General features: G+C 45.0%; 1 protein-coding gene across 1 annotated transcript in view; it reads left to right on the forward strand.

The window, feature by feature from the left end:
- Positions 1-18,832, forward strand: part of CTC1 (CST telomere replication complex component 1) — a gene marked incomplete in the record, with an annotated part of 113,884 nt that overhangs the window by 32,303 nt on the left and 62,749 nt on the right. The window contains 1 exon segment of the mRNA XM_073622912.1: positions 14,774-14,948. Coding sequence (XP_073479013.1) covers positions 14,774-14,948 — 175 coding nt within the window.

Consider the following 18,832-nt stretch of genomic DNA (forward strand, 5'->3'; position numbering starts at 1 on the left):
CTGATGTTTTCAGGCCTCAAGAAATGAGAAAGGCCGTCAGTACATCAGGACTGATCAATTTTTAGATGTATCCCATAGTTTGTGGACTCTATCACTTTCCTACAGACTAAATATTATACACTGATTTGGGTTATTTTCACCAAAGAAATGTATCAGAATACATTTTGGCCTAGATTTATGAAGAAAGATTATTTGGTTGCACCCCGGGGGTTCGCAGCATGGTGATCGGCGGTGCAGTGTGTCCCTCGGACACACCGCATCACTGATCATGGTAAAGAGCCTACGAGGTAGGCACTTTACCATGTGATCAGCTGTGTCCAATCACAGCTGATCACAGTGTAAATAGGAAATGCCGGTTATCGGTATTCCTCTCCTCACCAGTAAGCGTCTTTTCCCAGTGGGGACATCTGCACTGATAATCAGTGCAGCCCCACCAGTGATGCCCTTTAGTGCCCACCAGTGATGCCCTTTAGTGCCCACCAGTGATGCCCTTTAACGCCCTCCAGTGATGCCTCTCTGTGTCCATTAGTGATGCCTGTCGGTGCCCATCAGTGCCGCCTATTCGTGCCCATCAGTACTGCATATCAGTGCCTCCCCATCAGTGCCATCTCATCAGTGCCCATCAGTGCAGCCTATGATGGAGAAAAATGACTTATTTTCCTAAATCTTATAACAAAAACGAAGAGAAGATTTTTTTTATTTTTTTTTAAATTTTCAGTCTTTTTTTTTCGTTTGCTTACCACCAAAAGAAAGCTCTATCTGTCTCAATAAAATTATACAAATTTCATTTGGGTACAGTGTTGCATGTCCACGCAATTGTCACTTAATGTGTGACCGTGCTGAAAGGTGAAAATTGGCCTGGGCAGGAAGGGAGTGAAAGTGCCTGGTATTGAAGTAGTTAAACTATTCCTTGTGGTTCAACTTTTATACATAGAGTCTTGGCTTCTCCCGAAATCAAGATATAGCACCTTCCCAACACTAAGCAGCAACTAAACTTTGGGAACAGCGGGGGGGTGGCTTTACCCACACTCCCGGCTGCTACAGTCAACTACTGCTGACTGTCAGATGGAAGCAATGGGCGGCTGTATGGACACCCTGGTAACAGCGTCCCTCCACCATGCCCAGCCCCTGTGTGCTCCTGCCATGTTTCCTGGGCTCCATGCTCCCTTTGGAGGACCCGGTACCAGCATGGCGGGTGCTGCGGGGTAGAGGGGACGTCTTTTAGACACCTGATGTCTCATTAAAGAGAACCTCTCACAAAAAAAAACGCTTTGGAGTTTTTTTGTCTTTAGCCCTGCTCCGCCCTACCCCCACATACATGCACATAAACACAAGTGTTACACAAATAAGCTGCCCTGAGCTACATCACCAACCTTGTCACCCAAACTGTCCTCTCCTCTGAAGACCTCCAGCTTTCTAACTCCCTTGTCTCCTTCTCCTATGCTCATCTCCAGGATTCCTCCAGAAGCTGATCACCGCCATTACTAGTTTAAAAAAAAAAATATTTATACACACATGCACTAAATTACCAAAAGTATTGCGACACCTGCCTTTTACGCGCACATGAACTTTAATGGCTTCCCAGTCTTAGTCCGTAGGGTTCAATATTGAGTTGCAGCTATAACAGCTTCAACTCTTCTGAGAAGACTGTCCACAAGGTTTAGGAGTGTGTCTATGGGAATGTTTGACCATTCTTCCAGAAGCGCATTTGTGAGGTCAGGCACTGATGGTGGATGAGCAGACCTGGCTCGCAGTTTCCGCTCTAATTCATCCCAAAGGTGTTCTATCGGGTTGAGGTCAGGACTCGCAGGCCAGTCAAGTTCCTCCACCCCAAACTCACTCATATATGTCTTTATGGACCTTGCTTTATGCACTAGTCCAAACCATTTGTTTGGGGGGGGGGGGGCAACACTGAAGAAATTACACTTTGCTACAATGTAGTGAGTATACAGCTTGTATAACAGTGTAAATTTGCTGTCCCCTCAAAATAACTCAACACACAGCCATTAATGTCTAAACCGCTGGCAACAAAAGTAAGTACACCCCTAAGTGAAAATGTCCAAATTGGGCCCAATTAGCCATTTTTTCCTCCCCGGTGTCATGTGACTTGTTAGCGTTACAAGGTCTCAGGTGTGAATGGGGAGCAGGTGTGTTAAATTTGGTGTTATCGATCTCACTCTCTCATTCTGGTCTCTGGAAGTTCAACATGGCACCTCATGGCAAAGAACTCTCTGAGGATCTGAAAAAAAGAACTGTTGCTCTACATAAAGATGGCCTAGGCTATAAGAAGATTGCCAAGACCCTGAAACTGAGCTGCAGCACGGAGGCCAAGACCATACAGCGGTTTAACAGGACAGGTTCCACTCAGAACAGGCCTCGACATAGTCAACCAAAGAAGTTGAGTGCACGTGCTCAGCGTCATATCCAGAGGTTGTCTTTGGGAAATAGACGTATGACTGCTGCCAGCATTGCTGCAGAGGTTGAAGGGGTGGGGGGTCAGCCTGTCATTGCTCAGATCATACGCCGCACACTGCATCAAATTGGTCTGTATGGCTGTCATCCCAGAAGGATGCCTCTTCTAAAGATGATGCACAAGAAAGCCCGCAAACAGTTTGCTGAAGACAAGCAGACTAAGGACATGGATTACTGGAACCATGTCCTGTGGTCTGATGAGACCAAGATAAACTTATTTGGTTCAGATGGTGTCAAGCGTGTGTGGTGGCAACCAGGTGAGGAGTACAAAGACAAATGTGTCTTGCCTACAGTCAAGCATGGTGGTGGGAGTGTCATGGTCTGGGGCTGCATGAGTGCTGCCGGCACTGGGAAGCTACAGTTAATTGAGGGAACTATGAATGCCAACATGTACTGTGACATACTGAAGCAGAGCATGATCCCCTCCCTTCAGAGACTGGGCCGCAAGGCAGTATTCCAACATGATAACGACCCCAAACACACCTCCAAGACGACCACTGCCTTGCTAAAGAAGCTGAGGGTAAAGGTGATGGACTGGCCAAGCATGTCTCCAGACCTAAACCCTATTGAGCATCTGTGGGGCATCTTCAAATGGAAGGTGGAGGAGCGCAAGGTCTCCAACATCCACCAGCTCCGTGATGTCGTCATGGAGGAGTGGAAGAGGACTCCAGTGGCAACCTGTGAAGCTCTGGTGAACTCCATGCCCAAGAGGGTTAAGGCAGTGCTGGAAAATAATGGTGGCCACACAAAATATTGACACTTTGGGCCCAATTAGGACATTTTCACTTAGGGGTGTAGTCACTTTTGTTGCCAGCGGTTTAGACATTAATGGCTGTGTGTTGAGTTATTTTGAGGGAACAGCAAATTTACACTGTTATACAAGCTGTACACTCACTACTTTACATTGTAGCAAAGTGTCATTTCTTCAGTGTTGTCACATGAAAAGATAGAATAAAATATTTACAAAAATGTGAGGGGTGTACTCACTTTTGTGAGATAATGTACATACCATAGTTTCTGGTTTGTATAGCTTTCACGCAAACCAATTAATATCCACTTTATTGAGATTTTTTTTTGTAGCAGAATACATTGGCCAAAACTTAAGAATTTTTATTGCCGTTTTTATTTTATTTTTCAGTCTTTTTTGTTTATATTGTAAAAAATATAAAAACCCAGTGGTGTTCAAATACCACCAAAAGGAAGCTCTAGTTTTTTGAAAAAAAATTAACAAATTCATATGGTTACAGTATTGCATGACTGCGCAATTACCAGTTAAAATACCGCAGTGCTAAATAGCTAACAGTGGCCTGGTCATTAAGGGGGTAAAACCTTCCAGAGCCCATGTTCTCCTATTGACCATTATGGGTATTGTAATTTGTTGCTGTATCTCAGAGTTATGCAGTTTTGAGGCCTGACATATGGGGTATCTGTTTACTTTTACACATTCTCATCTTTTATGTTTACCTGAAAATGTTGATTTTATTTTATTTTTTTTGTGTTTGTGTGAGCTAAATTTGTTTTTGTTTTTTTTTTACTAAAAACATAGATTTGATGGACAGTTGCGCAAATATTGTGCAGCATAAATTTGCTGCTGCCACCATTCTATTTTTATATATATATACAGTGGCTTGCGAAAGTATTCGGCCCCCTTGAACTTTTCAACCTTTTGCCACATTTCAGGCTTCAAACATAAAGATATAAAATTTAAATTTTTTGTGAAGAATCACCAACAAGTGGGACACAATTGTGAAGTGGAACGAAATCTATTGGATATTTTAAACTTTTTTAGCAATTAAAAAACTGAAAAGTGGTGCGTGCAAAATTATTCGGCCCCTTTACTTTCAGTGCAGCAAACTCACTCCAGAAGTTCAGCGAGGATCTCTGAATGATCCAATGTTGTCCTAAATGACTGATGGTGATAAATAGAATCCACCTGTGTGTAATCAAGTCTCTGTATAAATGCACCTGCTCTGTGATAGTCTCAGGGTTCTGTTGAAAGCGCAGAGAGCATCATGAAGACCAAGGAACACACCAGGCAGGTCCGTAATACTGTTGTGGAGAAGTTTAAAGCCGGATTTGGATACAAAAAGATTTCCCAAGCTTTAAACATCCCAAGGAGCACTGTGCAAGCGATCATTTTGAAATGGAAGGAGTATTAGACCACTGCAAATCTACCAAGACCTGGCTGTCCCTCTAAACTTTCAGCTCAGACAAGGAGAAGACTGATCAGAGATGCAGCCAAGAGGCCCATGATCACTCTGGATGAACTGCAGAGAACTACAGCTGAGGTGGAAGAGTCTGTCCATAGGACAACAATCAGTCGTACACTGCACAAATCTGGCCTTTATGGAAGAGTGGCAAGAAGAAAGCCATTTCTCAAAGATATCCATAAAAAGTCTCGTCTAAAGTTTGCCACAAGCCACCTGGGAGACACACCAAACATGTGGAAGAAGGTGCTCTGGTCCGATGAAACCAAAATCGAACTTTTTGGCCACAATGCAAAACGATATGTTTGGCGTAAAAGCAACACAGCTCATCACACTCAACACACCATCCCCACCGTGAAACATGGTGGTGGCAGCATCATGGTTTGGGCCTGCTTTTCTTCAGCAGGGACAGGGAAGATGGTTAAAATTGAGGGGAAGATGGATGCAGCCAAATACAGGACCATTCTGGATGAAAACCTGTTGGAGTCTGCAAAAGACCTGAAACTGGGACGGAGATTTATCTTCCAACAAGACAATGATCCCAAACATACAGCAAAATCTACAAAGGAATGGTTCACAAATAAACGTATCCAGGTGTTAGAATGGCCAAGTCAAAGTCCAGACCTATATCCAATCGAGAATCTGTGGAAAGAGCTGAAAACTGCTGTTCACAAACGCTCTCCATCCAACCTCACTGAGCTCGAGCTGTTTTGCAAGGAAGAATGGGCAAGAATTTCAGTCTCTCGATGTGCAAAACTGATAGAGACATACCCCAAGCGACTTGCAGCTGTAATCGCAGCAAAAGGTGGCTCTACAAAGTACTAACGCAAGGGGGCCGAATAATTTTGCACGCCCCACTTTTCATTTTTTTATTAGTTAAAAAAGTTTCAAAAATCCAAAAGATTTCGTTCCACTTCACAATTGTGTCCCACTTGTTGGTGATTCTTCACAAAAAATAAAAATGTTATATCTTTATGTTTGAAGCCTGAAATGTGGCAAAAGGTTGAAAAGTTCAAGGGGGCCGAATACTTTCGCAAGCCACTGTATATATATATATATATATATATATATACACATACATACATACATACATACATACATACATACATACATAATTTGGGGTGTTTTCAGTCCCAAAAATGCATATTTTGCCATGCATGAAAAAATGAAAGAGGAAGGGTTAAGAGCGTTCAGTTTGCTGCAGTCCATTACTTCAACACTCGGTGTTCCCCTGTGTCAGATATTTGGGCGCACGGCCAAAGAGACTGCAGAGCATGACACAGCAGCTGGAAAGGTGCCAGAGCTGGCACTAGGCAGCTAAACATTGGTGGAGTGGAGTTGTTGTTGAAGGGTTTTATCTACACCACGGCCATTTACAGGTAACTGGGCATTTGCTGTAATATCATCTTGACTGGGGAGATGCCTCCTGGGACATATCTGATCTGTGAAACCAGGGCTGTCTTTAACACCGGACAAAAGGGGCAGTTGCCCCGGGCCCAGTCGTTGTGGGGACCAATGCAGCTTCCCCTTGAGCCCGCAAATAGTTGATAAGTGGGTTCGGGCGCACTCCAAGAAAGTGTTGCCCAGGGTCCAATCAGTATGAAAGACGGCCCTGTGTGAATCCTTTGCACCCATGAAGTGAAAAGAAATTGCTTTGCCTTAGGCTTGTTCACAAATACAGGCATGACCAAGCGTGGTCGCGTTTCTGGTCGACGCGTGTAGGGCAGCTCTTTTATTTCAATTGGCTTCCCTGAGGAAAGTGGAAAAGAAGTCCCTGACTCTTTTTCAGAAACACATTGCACCAAAACGTATGGTGCTACAGTTTGGCACACAAGCTTACAGATGCATGGGGTTGTCCGCTCCCAGGAAGTTTTACCCCCTTCATGACCAGGCCATTTTTTTGCTATTTAGCACTGCATTACTATAACTGGTAACTGCGCGGCCATGCAACGCTGTACCCAAATGAAATTTATATAATTTTTTTTCACACAAATAGAACTTTCTTTTGTTGGTATTTGATCACCTCTGCGTTTTTTTAAATTTTTTTTTATTATATAAACAACAAAGATCAACAATTTAAAAAAAAATAATACTTTTTACTTTCTGCTGTAAAACATATGCAATTAAAAAAAATCATACATTTTGGCCAAAATGTACTCTGTTACATGTCTTTGGATTGATATATCTAGATCTAGATATAGATATATCTAGATCTAGATATATCTAGATATATCTAGATCTAGATATATCTAGATATATCTAGATCTAGATATATCTATATCTATATCTATATATATAGATAGATAGATAGATAGATAGATAGATAGATAGATAGATAGATAGATAGATAGATAGACGGAAAGTATTCAGACCCCCTTAAATTTTTCACTCTTTGTTATATTGCAGCCATTTGCTAAAATCATTTAAGTTCATTTTTTTCCTCATTAATGTACACACAGCACCCCATATTGACAGAAAAACAGAATTGTTGACATTTTTGCTGATTTATTAAAAAAGAAAAACTGAAATATCACATGGTCCTAATATTCAGACCCTTTGCTCAGTATTTAGTAGAAGCACCTTTTGATCTAATACAGCCATGAGTCTTTTTGGGAAAGATGCAACAAGTTTTTCACACCTGGATTTGGGGATCCTCTGCTATTCCTCCTTGCAGATCCCCTCCAGTTCTGTCAGGTTGGATGGTAAACGTTGGTGGACAGCCATTTTTAGGTCTCTACAGAGATGCTCAATTGAGTTTAAGTCGGGGCTCTGGCTGGGCCATTCAAGAACAGTCACGGAGTTGTGAAGTGACTCCTTCATTATTTTAGCTGTGTGCTTAGAGTCATTGTCTTGTTGGAAGGTAAACCTTCGGCCCAGTCTGAGGTCCTGAGCACTCTGGAGAAGGTTTTCGTCCAGGATACCCCTGTACTTGGCCGCATTCATCTTTACCTCCATTGCAACCAGTCGTCCTGTCCCTGCAGCTGAAAAACACCCCCACAGTATGATGCTGCCACCACCATGCTTCACTGTTGGGACTGTATTGGACAGGTGATGAGCAGTGCCTGGTTTTCTCCACACATACCGCTTAGAATTAAGGCCAAAAAATTCTATCTTGGTCTCATCAGACCAGAGAATCTTATTTCTCACCATCTTGGAGTCCTTTAGGTGTTTTTTAGCAAACTCCATGCGGGCTTTCATGTGTCTTGCACTGAGGAGAGGCTTCCTTCGGCAAACTCTGCCATAAAGCCCCGGCTGGTGGAGGGCTGCAGTGATGGTTGACTTTCTACAACTTTCTCCCATTTCCCGACTGCATCTCTGGAGCTCAGCCACAGTGATCTTTGGGTTCTTCTTTACCTCTCTCACCAAGGCTCTTCTCCCCCGATAGCTCAGTTTGGCCGGACGGCCAGCTCTAGGAAGGGTTCTGGTCGTCCCAAACATCTTCCATTTAAGGATTATGGAGGCCACTGTGCTCTTAGGAACCTTAAGTGCAGCAGAATTTTTTTTGTAACCTTTGCCAGATCTGTGCCTTGCCACAATTCTGTCTCTGAGCTCTTCAGGCAGTTCCTTTGACCTCATGATTCTCATTTGCTCTGACATGCACTGTGAGCTGTAAGGTCTTATATAGACAGGTGTGTGGCTTTCCTAATCAAGTCCAATCAGTATAATCAAACACAGCTGGACTCAAATGAAGGTGTAGAACCATCTCAAGGATGATCAGAAGAAATGGACAGCACCTGAGTTAAATATATGAGTGTCACAGCAAAGGGTCATAATACTTAAGACCATGTGATATTTCAGTTTTTCTTTTTCAATAAATCTGCAAAAATGTCACCAATTCTGTGTTTTTCTGTCAATATGGGGTGCTGTGTGTACATTAATGAGGAAAAAAAATGAACTTAAATGATTTTAGCAAATGGCTGCAATATAACAAAGAGTGAAAAATTTAAGGGGGTCTGAATACTTTCCTTCCCCACTGTGTGTGTGTGTGTATGTGTGTATGTGTGTGTGTGTATGTGTGTGTGTGTATATATATATATATATATATATATTATAATATAATTTTTATTTTTGTATATACACTACTAAAGGCAGTGATTTGCGACTTCTAATGAGACTGTGATAGTGTGGCGGGCAATCTGACAATGAGTGGAAACTGACATCACCAGTGACACTAACAGTGATAATAATATACACTGTCACTGTACTAATGACACTGGCTGGGAAGGGGTTAACATCTAGAGCGATCAAAGGGTTAAATGTGTGGCTAACAATGTGTAATGTGTGCTGCTTTTTACAAAAGATCTCTTGGTTTCTTATCCCTGCTTTGCAGGGATATGAAATGGAGAGATCGTTCTCTCTGTACAGAGCCCTGTTTTGATTGTCAAGACAGGGCTCTGGGCTGTGATTGGACACAATCACAGTGGGTGTTGGTGCTCTCCATGACAGACCAAAAATCGCTCCTGCACCAAATTTGACTAGCGCAGCGCACCACAGTGGCACGGTAGGGTATTATTGCACATCGCAGTGCACTGGGAAGGTGAATAGGGGTGCCGTTCACAACAAAAGACACCGCAGTATACTAACACATGTGAAATAATATATAAAAAAATATCCCTGAAGGACAAATATATGTAATCTAATTGATTGTGAGATAAAAAAATCCCAGCAGTGAGTTATTTTAATCCGAGTCGGATTAGGACGTTTTCATTGAACGGACACTTGATTCTTTTACCAGCTGATTTACAGCTTGCCTCTGGTAAGCATGCAATCTTTCTGGTGGTGGATTCCTCACATGGTGTCATCTGATGAGTTGATAAGCTCTATTGCACCCTTATTGGATATTATTTGGTTTTCTTTCGGACTTTAACTCACTGCTGGGACTTTTTTTGATTTTTTTTTTATCTCACAATCAATTAGATTACTTTGTTACATATATTTGTCCTTCAGGGATATTTTTCATATATTATTTCACTTGTTTGTAGCGCAGTTTATGTTCACTTATTTACTATTTGCTTATTTGTGCATGCCTCATAATTTACAACTGCACCTTTTTTTCTTGTGTTTTTATGTTTTTTTGTGTTAAGCGTGGTAATTTTGTCTTTTATGATCTATATATCACTAACACATGTAATGCGCATTACGGCAGGGCACTGGTGTGAATGGGTCCTTTAACCACTTGCCTACCGGGCACTTTCATCCCCTTCCTGCCCAGACCAATTTTCAGCTTTCAGCGCTGTCACACTTTGAATAAAAATTGCGCGGTCATGCAACACTGTACCCAAACAAAATTTTTATATATTTTTTTTTCCCACAAATAGAGCTTTCATTTGGGGTTATTTAATCCCCACTGGGTTTTTTTATATTTTGCTAAAAAAACAAAAAAAAAGACCAAAATTGTGAAAAAAAAGCAAAACATATTTGTTGGTTGTTGTTGCATTTTGCAAACAGGTCATTTTTCTCCTTCACCAATGTGCACTGATAGGTGGCACTGATGAAGCTGCACTGGTGGGCTCTGATAGGCAGCACTGATGGGCACTGATAGGTGGAACTGATGAAGCTGCACTGGTGGGCTCTGATAGGCGGCACTGATGGGCTCTGATAGGTGGCTGTGATAGGCAGCACTGATAGGTGGCTCTCATAGGCGGCACTGATAGGTGGCTCTCATAGGTGGCACTGATGGGCACTGATAGGTGGCTGTGATAGTTAGCACTGATAGGCAGCACTAATAGGTTGCACTGATAGGTGTCTCTGATAGGCAGCACTGATAGGTGGCTCTCATAGGCGGCACTGATGGGCGGCACTGATAGGTGGCTCTGATAGGTGGCTCTTATAGGCGGCACTGATAGGTGGCTCTGATAGGCGCACTGAGAGGTGACACTGATAGGTGGCTCTGATAGGCGCACTGAGAGGTGACACTGATAGGTGGCTCTGATAGTCGGCACTGAGAGGTGACACTGATAGGTGGCTCTGATAGGTGGCTCTGATAGTCGGCACTGAGAGGTGACACTGATAGGTGGCTCTGATAGGTGGCTCTGATAGTCGGCACTGAGAGGTGACACTGATAGGTGGCTCTGATAGTTAGCACTGATAGGCAGCACTAATAGGTTGCACTGATAGTCGGCACTGAGAGGTGACACTGATAGGTGGCTCTGATAGGCGGCACTGAAAGGTGACACTGATGATGAGGCACTGATTGGTAGCAATAATGGGCACTGATTGGTGGGCACTGATAGGTGGCACTGATTAGCAGCACTGGTGGGCACAGATTGGGACCGATGTCCCTATAACAGAAGCTGCTTTCTTTCATTCTCCTCACGCTGATCATGAGGAGAAAAAAAGCTAATAACTGGCATCTGTTTACTTCCATGATCAGCTGTCATTGGCTGACAGCTGATCACGTGTTTAAAGGGCCGCTGTGATTGGCCCTTTCCCCTGTTCGAAGGACTCGATGATCACAAATCGCGCCGGCCGCACGCTGCAGGGGGCGCGCGAGTAGCGCGATCACGGGAAGGCGTCTATTGACGCCCTCCTGGCACTGGAAGCCCGCGCTGTAGCTGTCTTTCGGCTATGGTGCAGATGGAAAGTGGTTAAAGTGGCTCTAAAGGTATGAGGCCCCCTTATACTTAGCTGAGCCTGATCTCGATCCAGTGCTGTGCACGAGACAGAAGTACTCCCAGCTTTCCCTCTACTCATTGGACAGAGAGGCAGCAGCGAGAGACATTGGCTCCCGCTGCTGTCAGTCACAGCCAGTGAGCAGGAGGCGGGGCTGAGCCCCGCTCTGTGTGTCAGTGGACACACAGAGCTGGCTGGGGAGCGGGTTACGCACGAGTGCCCTCATAGGAAGCAGCTTGCTGCAGGGGCACTCAGTAGGGGGAGGAGCCCAGAGCGCCAGTAGGGTTCCCGAGAAGAGGAGTCCAGGGGCTGCTCTGTGCAAAACGATTGCACAGAGCAGGTTAGTATAACATGCTATTAAAAAAATGTATTTTTGTGTTTTTTAAAGGCTTTTTTTTGGCTCAATGTCTTAACCCTTTCTCTACCAGAGCCATTGTTCCATTTTTGCACACGTTTAAATAATCATTTTAGGCCTGAAGATTAGTTGAAACCTCTAAACATTAAATAATGTAGCAGAGACCCTAGAAACTAAAAAGGTTGGTAGTTTCAATTTTATGTCACATGATATTTGCCCAACAGTTTATCAAGCGTGGATTTTCAGGAAATAATGCACTAAAGTTCATTTTAGGGCGCACAAACTCAATATGTTACCCAGTTTATTCATAAAATATAAAAGATGAGATGGCGGCAAGTAAATGGATACCCAACACCAGAACACTTCAAAATTGCACATGCCCGCAAAATGGCAACAGACTTCGGTACCCTATATTTTCCATAGACAATGCTTAAACCACAGTGCAGACCGCCCACCGTACATTTACCGGATCGGCTCTTTACCAGATCACGTACCTAGCATGTGACCTGACACTCCTTGGTCTGGGGCGCGTGCGCGCACCGCCAGAGACCCGCTCCTGCTATGATCACACACAGTGGGAGCTTAGCGGCGGGTACCGTGGACTTAATGTCCGCCATCACCTGCTGATTACACAGGACACAGGCAGAATTACAATCTAATGGAGCACAGATTGCAGTGTCCACAGTTCATTGAAACTAATGGAACATAAATCGTGGTAACCACAGTTTATTGAAGCTAATGGAAAACATATCAAGGTGACCACAGTTCATTGAAGCTAATGGAGCAGAAATCAAGGTGACCACAGTTCATTGAAGCTAATGGAGCACAAATCGTGGTGACCACAGTTCATTGAAGCTAATGGAACACAAACCGTGGTGACCACAGTTCATTGAAGCTAATGGAACACAAATTGTGGTGACCACAGTTCATTGAAGCTAATGAAGCACAAATCACAGTGACCACAGTTCATTGAAGCTAATGGAGCACAAATCGTGGTGACCACAGTTTATTGAAGCTAATGGAACACATATTGTGGTGACCACAGTTCATTGAAGCTAATGGAGCACCACAGTTCATTGAAGATGGACTGACCATTCGGGCACTCGGGCACTGCCCGAGGGCCCCATGCCACTAAGGGGCCCCATCAGGGTTGCTAGCCTCAATAAAACCAGGGACAGTATGTAAAAATCTGTGTTTTTTTTTTAAATCACAAGATTATAGCTGCCCTGCCTCTCCAGTACCTTTTCAGTGTGTGTATGTGTATTCTGTGTGTGTATACTGTGTGTGTGTATATTGTGTGTCTGTGTGTGTGTATACTGTATGTGTGTGTGTATACTGTGTGGCCCATAATCTTTTGTGTGGGGACCCCATAATCTTCTCCTTTTGCCCGGAGGCCCCATAATCTTCTCCTTTTGCCCGGAGGCCCCATAATCTTCTCCTTTTGCCCGGAGGCCCCATAATCTTCTCCTTTTGCCCGGGGGCCCCATAATCTTCTCCTATTGCCCGGGGGCCCCATAAATTGTCAGTCCGCCCCTGATTGAAGATAATGGAACACAAATCGTGGTGACCACAGTTCATTGAAGCTAATGGAGCACAAATCGTGGTGACCACAGTTCATTGAAGCTAATGGAGCACAAATCGTGGTGACCACAGTTCATTGAAGCTAATGGAACACAAATCGTGGTGACCACAGTTCATCGAAGCTAATGGAGCACAAATCGTGGTGACCACAGTTCATTGAAGCTAATGGAGCACAAATCGTGGTGACCACAGTTTATTGAAGCTAATAAAGCACAGATTCTGTAGCTCTAGGTCCAGGGGTCGTAGAAAGTGTTCGGGCAGCTGTTCTTTCATCAGGAATCTGACAGTGGGCTTGCGTGTCTGTACATATACGCATAGGAAAACAGTTTTAGTTACCTAATCCTCCACTTTCCTGGCAGGTGGCGCTCCTCCACAATCCAGAGGTGGACTGTCCCTCTGTGTCCTTGGCTATGGACCCTGCTCTGGTCTTGATAACATCAGGAACCTAGATCAATGGCACATGGGAGTGTAGATGCTGAGGGAACCAGTCTAGCTGCAGGGAGGAGTGGAGGATCAGGTAGGTAGATCTCCCCTTTTTTTTTCCCCCCCAAGGCATTAACTGCCTCCCACCCGCCATATAGACAGATGACGGCGGGCAGGATTCGCTCTTGTTCTGGGACGACATCATATGGTGGTGCCCCAGTCTCGGGGGTGCGCAAGTGCAGCGATTGTGGGCGTGCTGTGTCCCTGGGACATGGCGTGACCCCGATCTCAGTAAAGAACCAATGACGCGTCTCTTTACCCATGTGATCAGCTGTGTCCAATCACAGCTGATCACATGTAAACAAGGAAATGACGGTTATCGGCTCTCCTCGTCTTACACTGACAGAGTGTGAGGAGAGAAGAGCCGATCAGTGGCATTTACTCACAGGGGAGACCTGTATAGATAATCGGGGCACTGATCATCAGTGCAGCCCCAACAGTGCCCATCGGTGATGCAAGACAGTGCCCATCGGTGATGCCAATCTGTTCCCATCATTGATGCAAGTCATTTCCCATAAGTGCCGCCTATCAGTGCTGCTTAATAGTGCAACCCATCAGTGCCCATCAGTGCAGCCTTATGAGCGCACATCAGTGAAGGAGAAAACATTTTTATTTACAAAATTTTCTGACCAAAACTAAAATATCTTGTTTTGTTTTTGTTCTTTTACACTTTTTTGTTATCACTGTTTTAATACATTTGGAAAAATACCTGTTGATCCTGTCAGAAATCTTGTCAACTGATAACTTCCAGGGCACCCTGCCTGTGCTTTGCTATCAGTTACACTGAGGCCTACAAAGCCCTTCTCCTCTACGTTCTGGGGATGAGGAGAGCTGGAGGTGTTTTTAGTCCTGTCCTAGGATGACAACTCTGCTTCTTCCAGTAAAATAAGGGAGCGTTGTCACCCTATTACTGGAAGTGCATTACTGGCAGGATCACCAGGAACAAAGCCTGAAAAAAAACTAATGCAGCCACCACATCTATGGTCTGGTTGGAAAGATGCAATATATACATTTTTTTTTTTTTAGCTAAGTTTTAAATGTTACTTTGTACTGTATCTTCCAGACTGCGGCCTCAGTTTGTCCGGCAGCGCTGCCTCACCCGACACTTGGGGTCCTCTTCACAGAGCGTCGCAGAGAAGATGCTGAATTCCTCGCTGACGATTTTGTCAGTCGGGAGGCAGGAAAGGGACCTGTATGAGGAGATGGTGGCCAATCCACATGACTGTCCACTCCATGAGGTAGGAGCATCACGAAGGGAGGACAGAGGACCATTAGATGGAGGAAGAAGAGATTTGTTGAGTAGTATTGATGCTTAGAAGGCCGCATAATAAAAAATTGCATGTTTAGATTAACCTCTTCCCAACCAGCCTCAGCATCCCTTTAACCACTTAAGGCCCGGAAGTATTTGCCCCTTAATGACCAGGCCATTTTTTGTGATTCGGCACTGCGTCGCTTTAACTGACAATTGCGCGGCCGTGCGACGTTGTACCCAAATAAAACTCCTTTTTTTCCCACAAATAGAGCTTTCTTTTGGTGGTATTTGATCACCTCTGCGGTTTTTATTTTTTGCGATTTAAACAAAAAAAGAGCGACAATTTTGAAAAAAAAACGCAATATTTTTTACTTTTTGCTATAATAAATATCCACAAAAAATGTCTTCATCGGTTTAGGCCAATATGCATTCTACATATTTTAGGTTAAAAAAAAAAAATCGCAAAAAGCGTATATTGATTGGTTTGTGCAAAAGTTCTGTGTCTACAAAATTAGATTTATGAAATTTTTTTATATTTTTTTACTAGTAATGGCGGCGATCTGTAAATTTTAGCGGGACTGCAGACAAATCAGACACTTTTGGCACTTTTTTGGGACCATTGACATTTATACAGCGATCAGAGCTAAAAATAGCCACTGTTTACTGTATAAATGTCACTGGCAGGGAAGGGGTTAACACTAAGAGGCGATCAAGGGGTTAAGTGTGTTCCCTGGGAGGTGTTTCTAACTGTGGGGGGGGGGGGGGGGACTGACTGGAGGGGGAGAGAGATCGCTGTTCCTAATCACTAGGAACAGCAGATCTCTCTCTACTTCCCTGTCAGAACAGGGATCTGTATGTTTACATTGACAGATCCCCATTCTGGCTCTGTGAGGTGCTGTGTGTACATTAATGAGGAAAAAAATGAACTTAAATGATTTTAGCAAATGGCTGCAATATAACAAAGAGTGAAAAATTTAAGGGGGTCTGAATACTTTCCGTCCCCACTGTATGCGTCATTGGGCGGCCATTGTTTCTATGCTGAGAGCATGGTCATGCTGTGCTCCCACACACAGGGGCTGAGCTGTCAGAGGCAGATCTCAGTTCCCACTAACAATCGGTAGTTGGCAGGATCGGTTTCTGATCATGTGACCACTGTGAAAGCCAATCATAGTGGTCACATGATCATGGTTCTTTCCCGAATTCTGGGCATACAGACTCTATTAACTACTTGCCGACCTGCCACTGTCGTTATAGGACGGCAGGTTGGCTCTCCTGCGCGAATCACCGTAGCTGTACGGCAGGGGCTTCAAGGGTTATAGGGGGCGCGCGCGCCCGCCGCGTGACCCTGAAGCCGATGCACGTGGCCGCGATGTCTGGCCACCCGCGATCGCTCCTCACAGAGCCAGAATGGGGATCTGTCAATGTAATTTAAGGGGGACTGAATACTTTCAAAAGTTGGGAGTCCTGTCAATCCTGCAGCTCAACCTGGTAGGCGGTATCCTGGTTGGTTCTTTATTGGGAAACTTTAGTTAAAAATTCTAATATTTGTGAGCAGGAAGGCTTTTAATTGTAGAAGAGACATACTTTGGGGGAGGATTTAGTAAAACTGGAGAGTGCAAAATCTGGTGCAGCTCTGCATAGAAACCAGCTTCCAGGTTTTAGGGTCAAAGCTTAATTGAACAAGCTGAAGTTAGAAGCTGATTGGTTACCATGCACGGCTGCACTAGATTCTGAGTGTTCCAATTTTAGTAAATTTCCTCAGGAAGGGGGTGGGGGGGTGGAGCCCCCAATAAAAATAAGGCATGAAGAACACATAGTGTGTCACAGCAGTGCCCTCTGCCCCCCCTTCACATCACCCCCCACAGTATTATCCTCTGCCCCCCCCCCCCCAATAGCAGTGTCCTCTGCCCCCCTTCACATCAACCCACCCCACAGTAGTGTCCCGTGCCCCTCTGCCCCCCCCCCCCTGCCAAAACACACATACAGTAGTGCTCTTTGCCCCCCCCCCCCCCCCCCCCAACCTCAACAGTAGTGTCCTCTAACACTATAGCAGTGTCCTCTGCCCCCCGCCCCAAGTGGTGTTCACTGGCCTCCATGGCAGCAGTGTGCAGGTAGCATTCTCCTACTTTAGAGTACTGGACGAAGGGGGAAGTGGGAGCTGTTGGAGTTGGTGACCGCCCGGCGTCCAAGCAAGCAATTACCTGCGGGTTAACTTGAAAGGTTAACTGCAGCAGCTCCCGCCCTCCAATCATTTCAGTGCTGCCTCCCACTCTCCACTCTGCTGTTAGGATGAGAGCAGCAGAGGATAGGGGGAAGTATCAGCAAAGCCGTGTTTGCGATCTACCCATCGGCTGCCTGCGGCTATACACTGAGCTGTGGGGGAGTTGTCATCCCAGCCTAGCCAATCAAAATCTTCGCAGATCCCACACCCAGAAAAAAAACAGCAAGAAAACGCTAAGTGAGGGAGCTCGCTGCAGCAGAGGGGAGTATAGTTCCCCTTTGCGCTCTTCTCCTCCTGCTCGTTTATGTTGAGAAGTGTAGTTGGAGACTATCTCTGGATGTCCTCTGATGTTATTTCCAAGAAACCCATTTATACCTTCCCATTGGCATTGGCTTGAGCATAGACCTCACTCTGTTACTCAGGTGGGACTCTGATAGGGGACCCTAATGTAAGGGGGGACTCTGATAGGGGACAGATAGAGGTCAGGGCAGGTAGCAGGCAAATGTAGTCAGGAGCAAGCCGGGTCAGGATCAGACCTCCGGCAAAGGAATCAGGGATAAACACACAGAATGCTGTAGACCAAACAGCAATGAGCTAATGCTGCAGCCTTGTTTAAATAGCCATTTGGCGCCATTATTGGTGACAGGCGCGTGCCTGGCCATGCGTGTGCTTGTGCACATGCCCACGTCCATGCACATCTGCTCGGCCAGTTGCCGGCCTGCGCATGCGCATACATATGCACCCAGAAACTTCATCTGTGCTATGGGCAAGCCTTCCCTGACACTGTTTGATTACAATCTCCTCTCTCAATGTTTATTTTTCATATCTAGCTGTAATCTTTCACCAGTCATAGTATATCTGGGGATTATACCCTTGCCGCGGTGTCCTGGAGGACAGGGCTGGGACAAGGGGAGGGCAGGAGGGAAAGCTGCCCCAGTCTCAGGGGGGGGGAGGGGGGCACCCCCTCGCCACAAGCACACTCTAGTGGCAGGCAACCATAAAGCAAGCAAATGGTCGGGCATTGCACATTCCATGCCAACCATGGCCAGCCGGAGCAGGGGGCAGAGAATGGGCGCAGGGCAGTACACCCATTCTACAGCTCTCGTGAGCAGCTGGGAAGGGGGGGGGGGGCGCAGTTCCGCATCCTCATCCTGGGGGCTGGACAACTTGTCCCGGTACTGCTGCTGAATGCAGGGTGGCCCTTTTTAAGGGTCTGCATTCATCTGGTAACTTATAGGGTCTACAACAACTGGGACAGGACTAAATAACTGTATACTGCAAGTGGTATAGCTAGGGAGAATATTTTCAACACCCCACTGGCTTCTTGTCCTTCCTGAGGAATGGGTTAGGCTGTCATTTTTTGGGGCTTTGTTTTGTTTTTAAAAACTGGAGGAAGAGGTTTCTAAAACTTCTAAAAATGTGAAATATTTTGCAATCAAACACAAATTCCTGTGAATTGTAGCAATTCTCAGCTAATACAATAAATCTGGCTACTCTAACATCCATTGCAACAATTCTTTATTGGCTACATGGCAGGATACACCAGTAACACGCTAACGCATTTCAGCTGAAGCCTTACTCATGCATGCTATGTGTAAGGTTTTGGCCGAAATGCGTTGGCAGGATACAGCAGTAACATGCTATGTAGC

This window comes from Aquarana catesbeiana, linkage group LG03 (genome assembly GCF_042186555.1).
Source record: "Aquarana catesbeiana isolate 2022-GZ linkage group LG03, ASM4218655v1, whole genome shotgun sequence".
Classification (NCBI taxonomy): domain Eukaryota; kingdom Metazoa; phylum Chordata; class Amphibia; order Anura; family Ranidae; genus Aquarana; species Aquarana catesbeiana.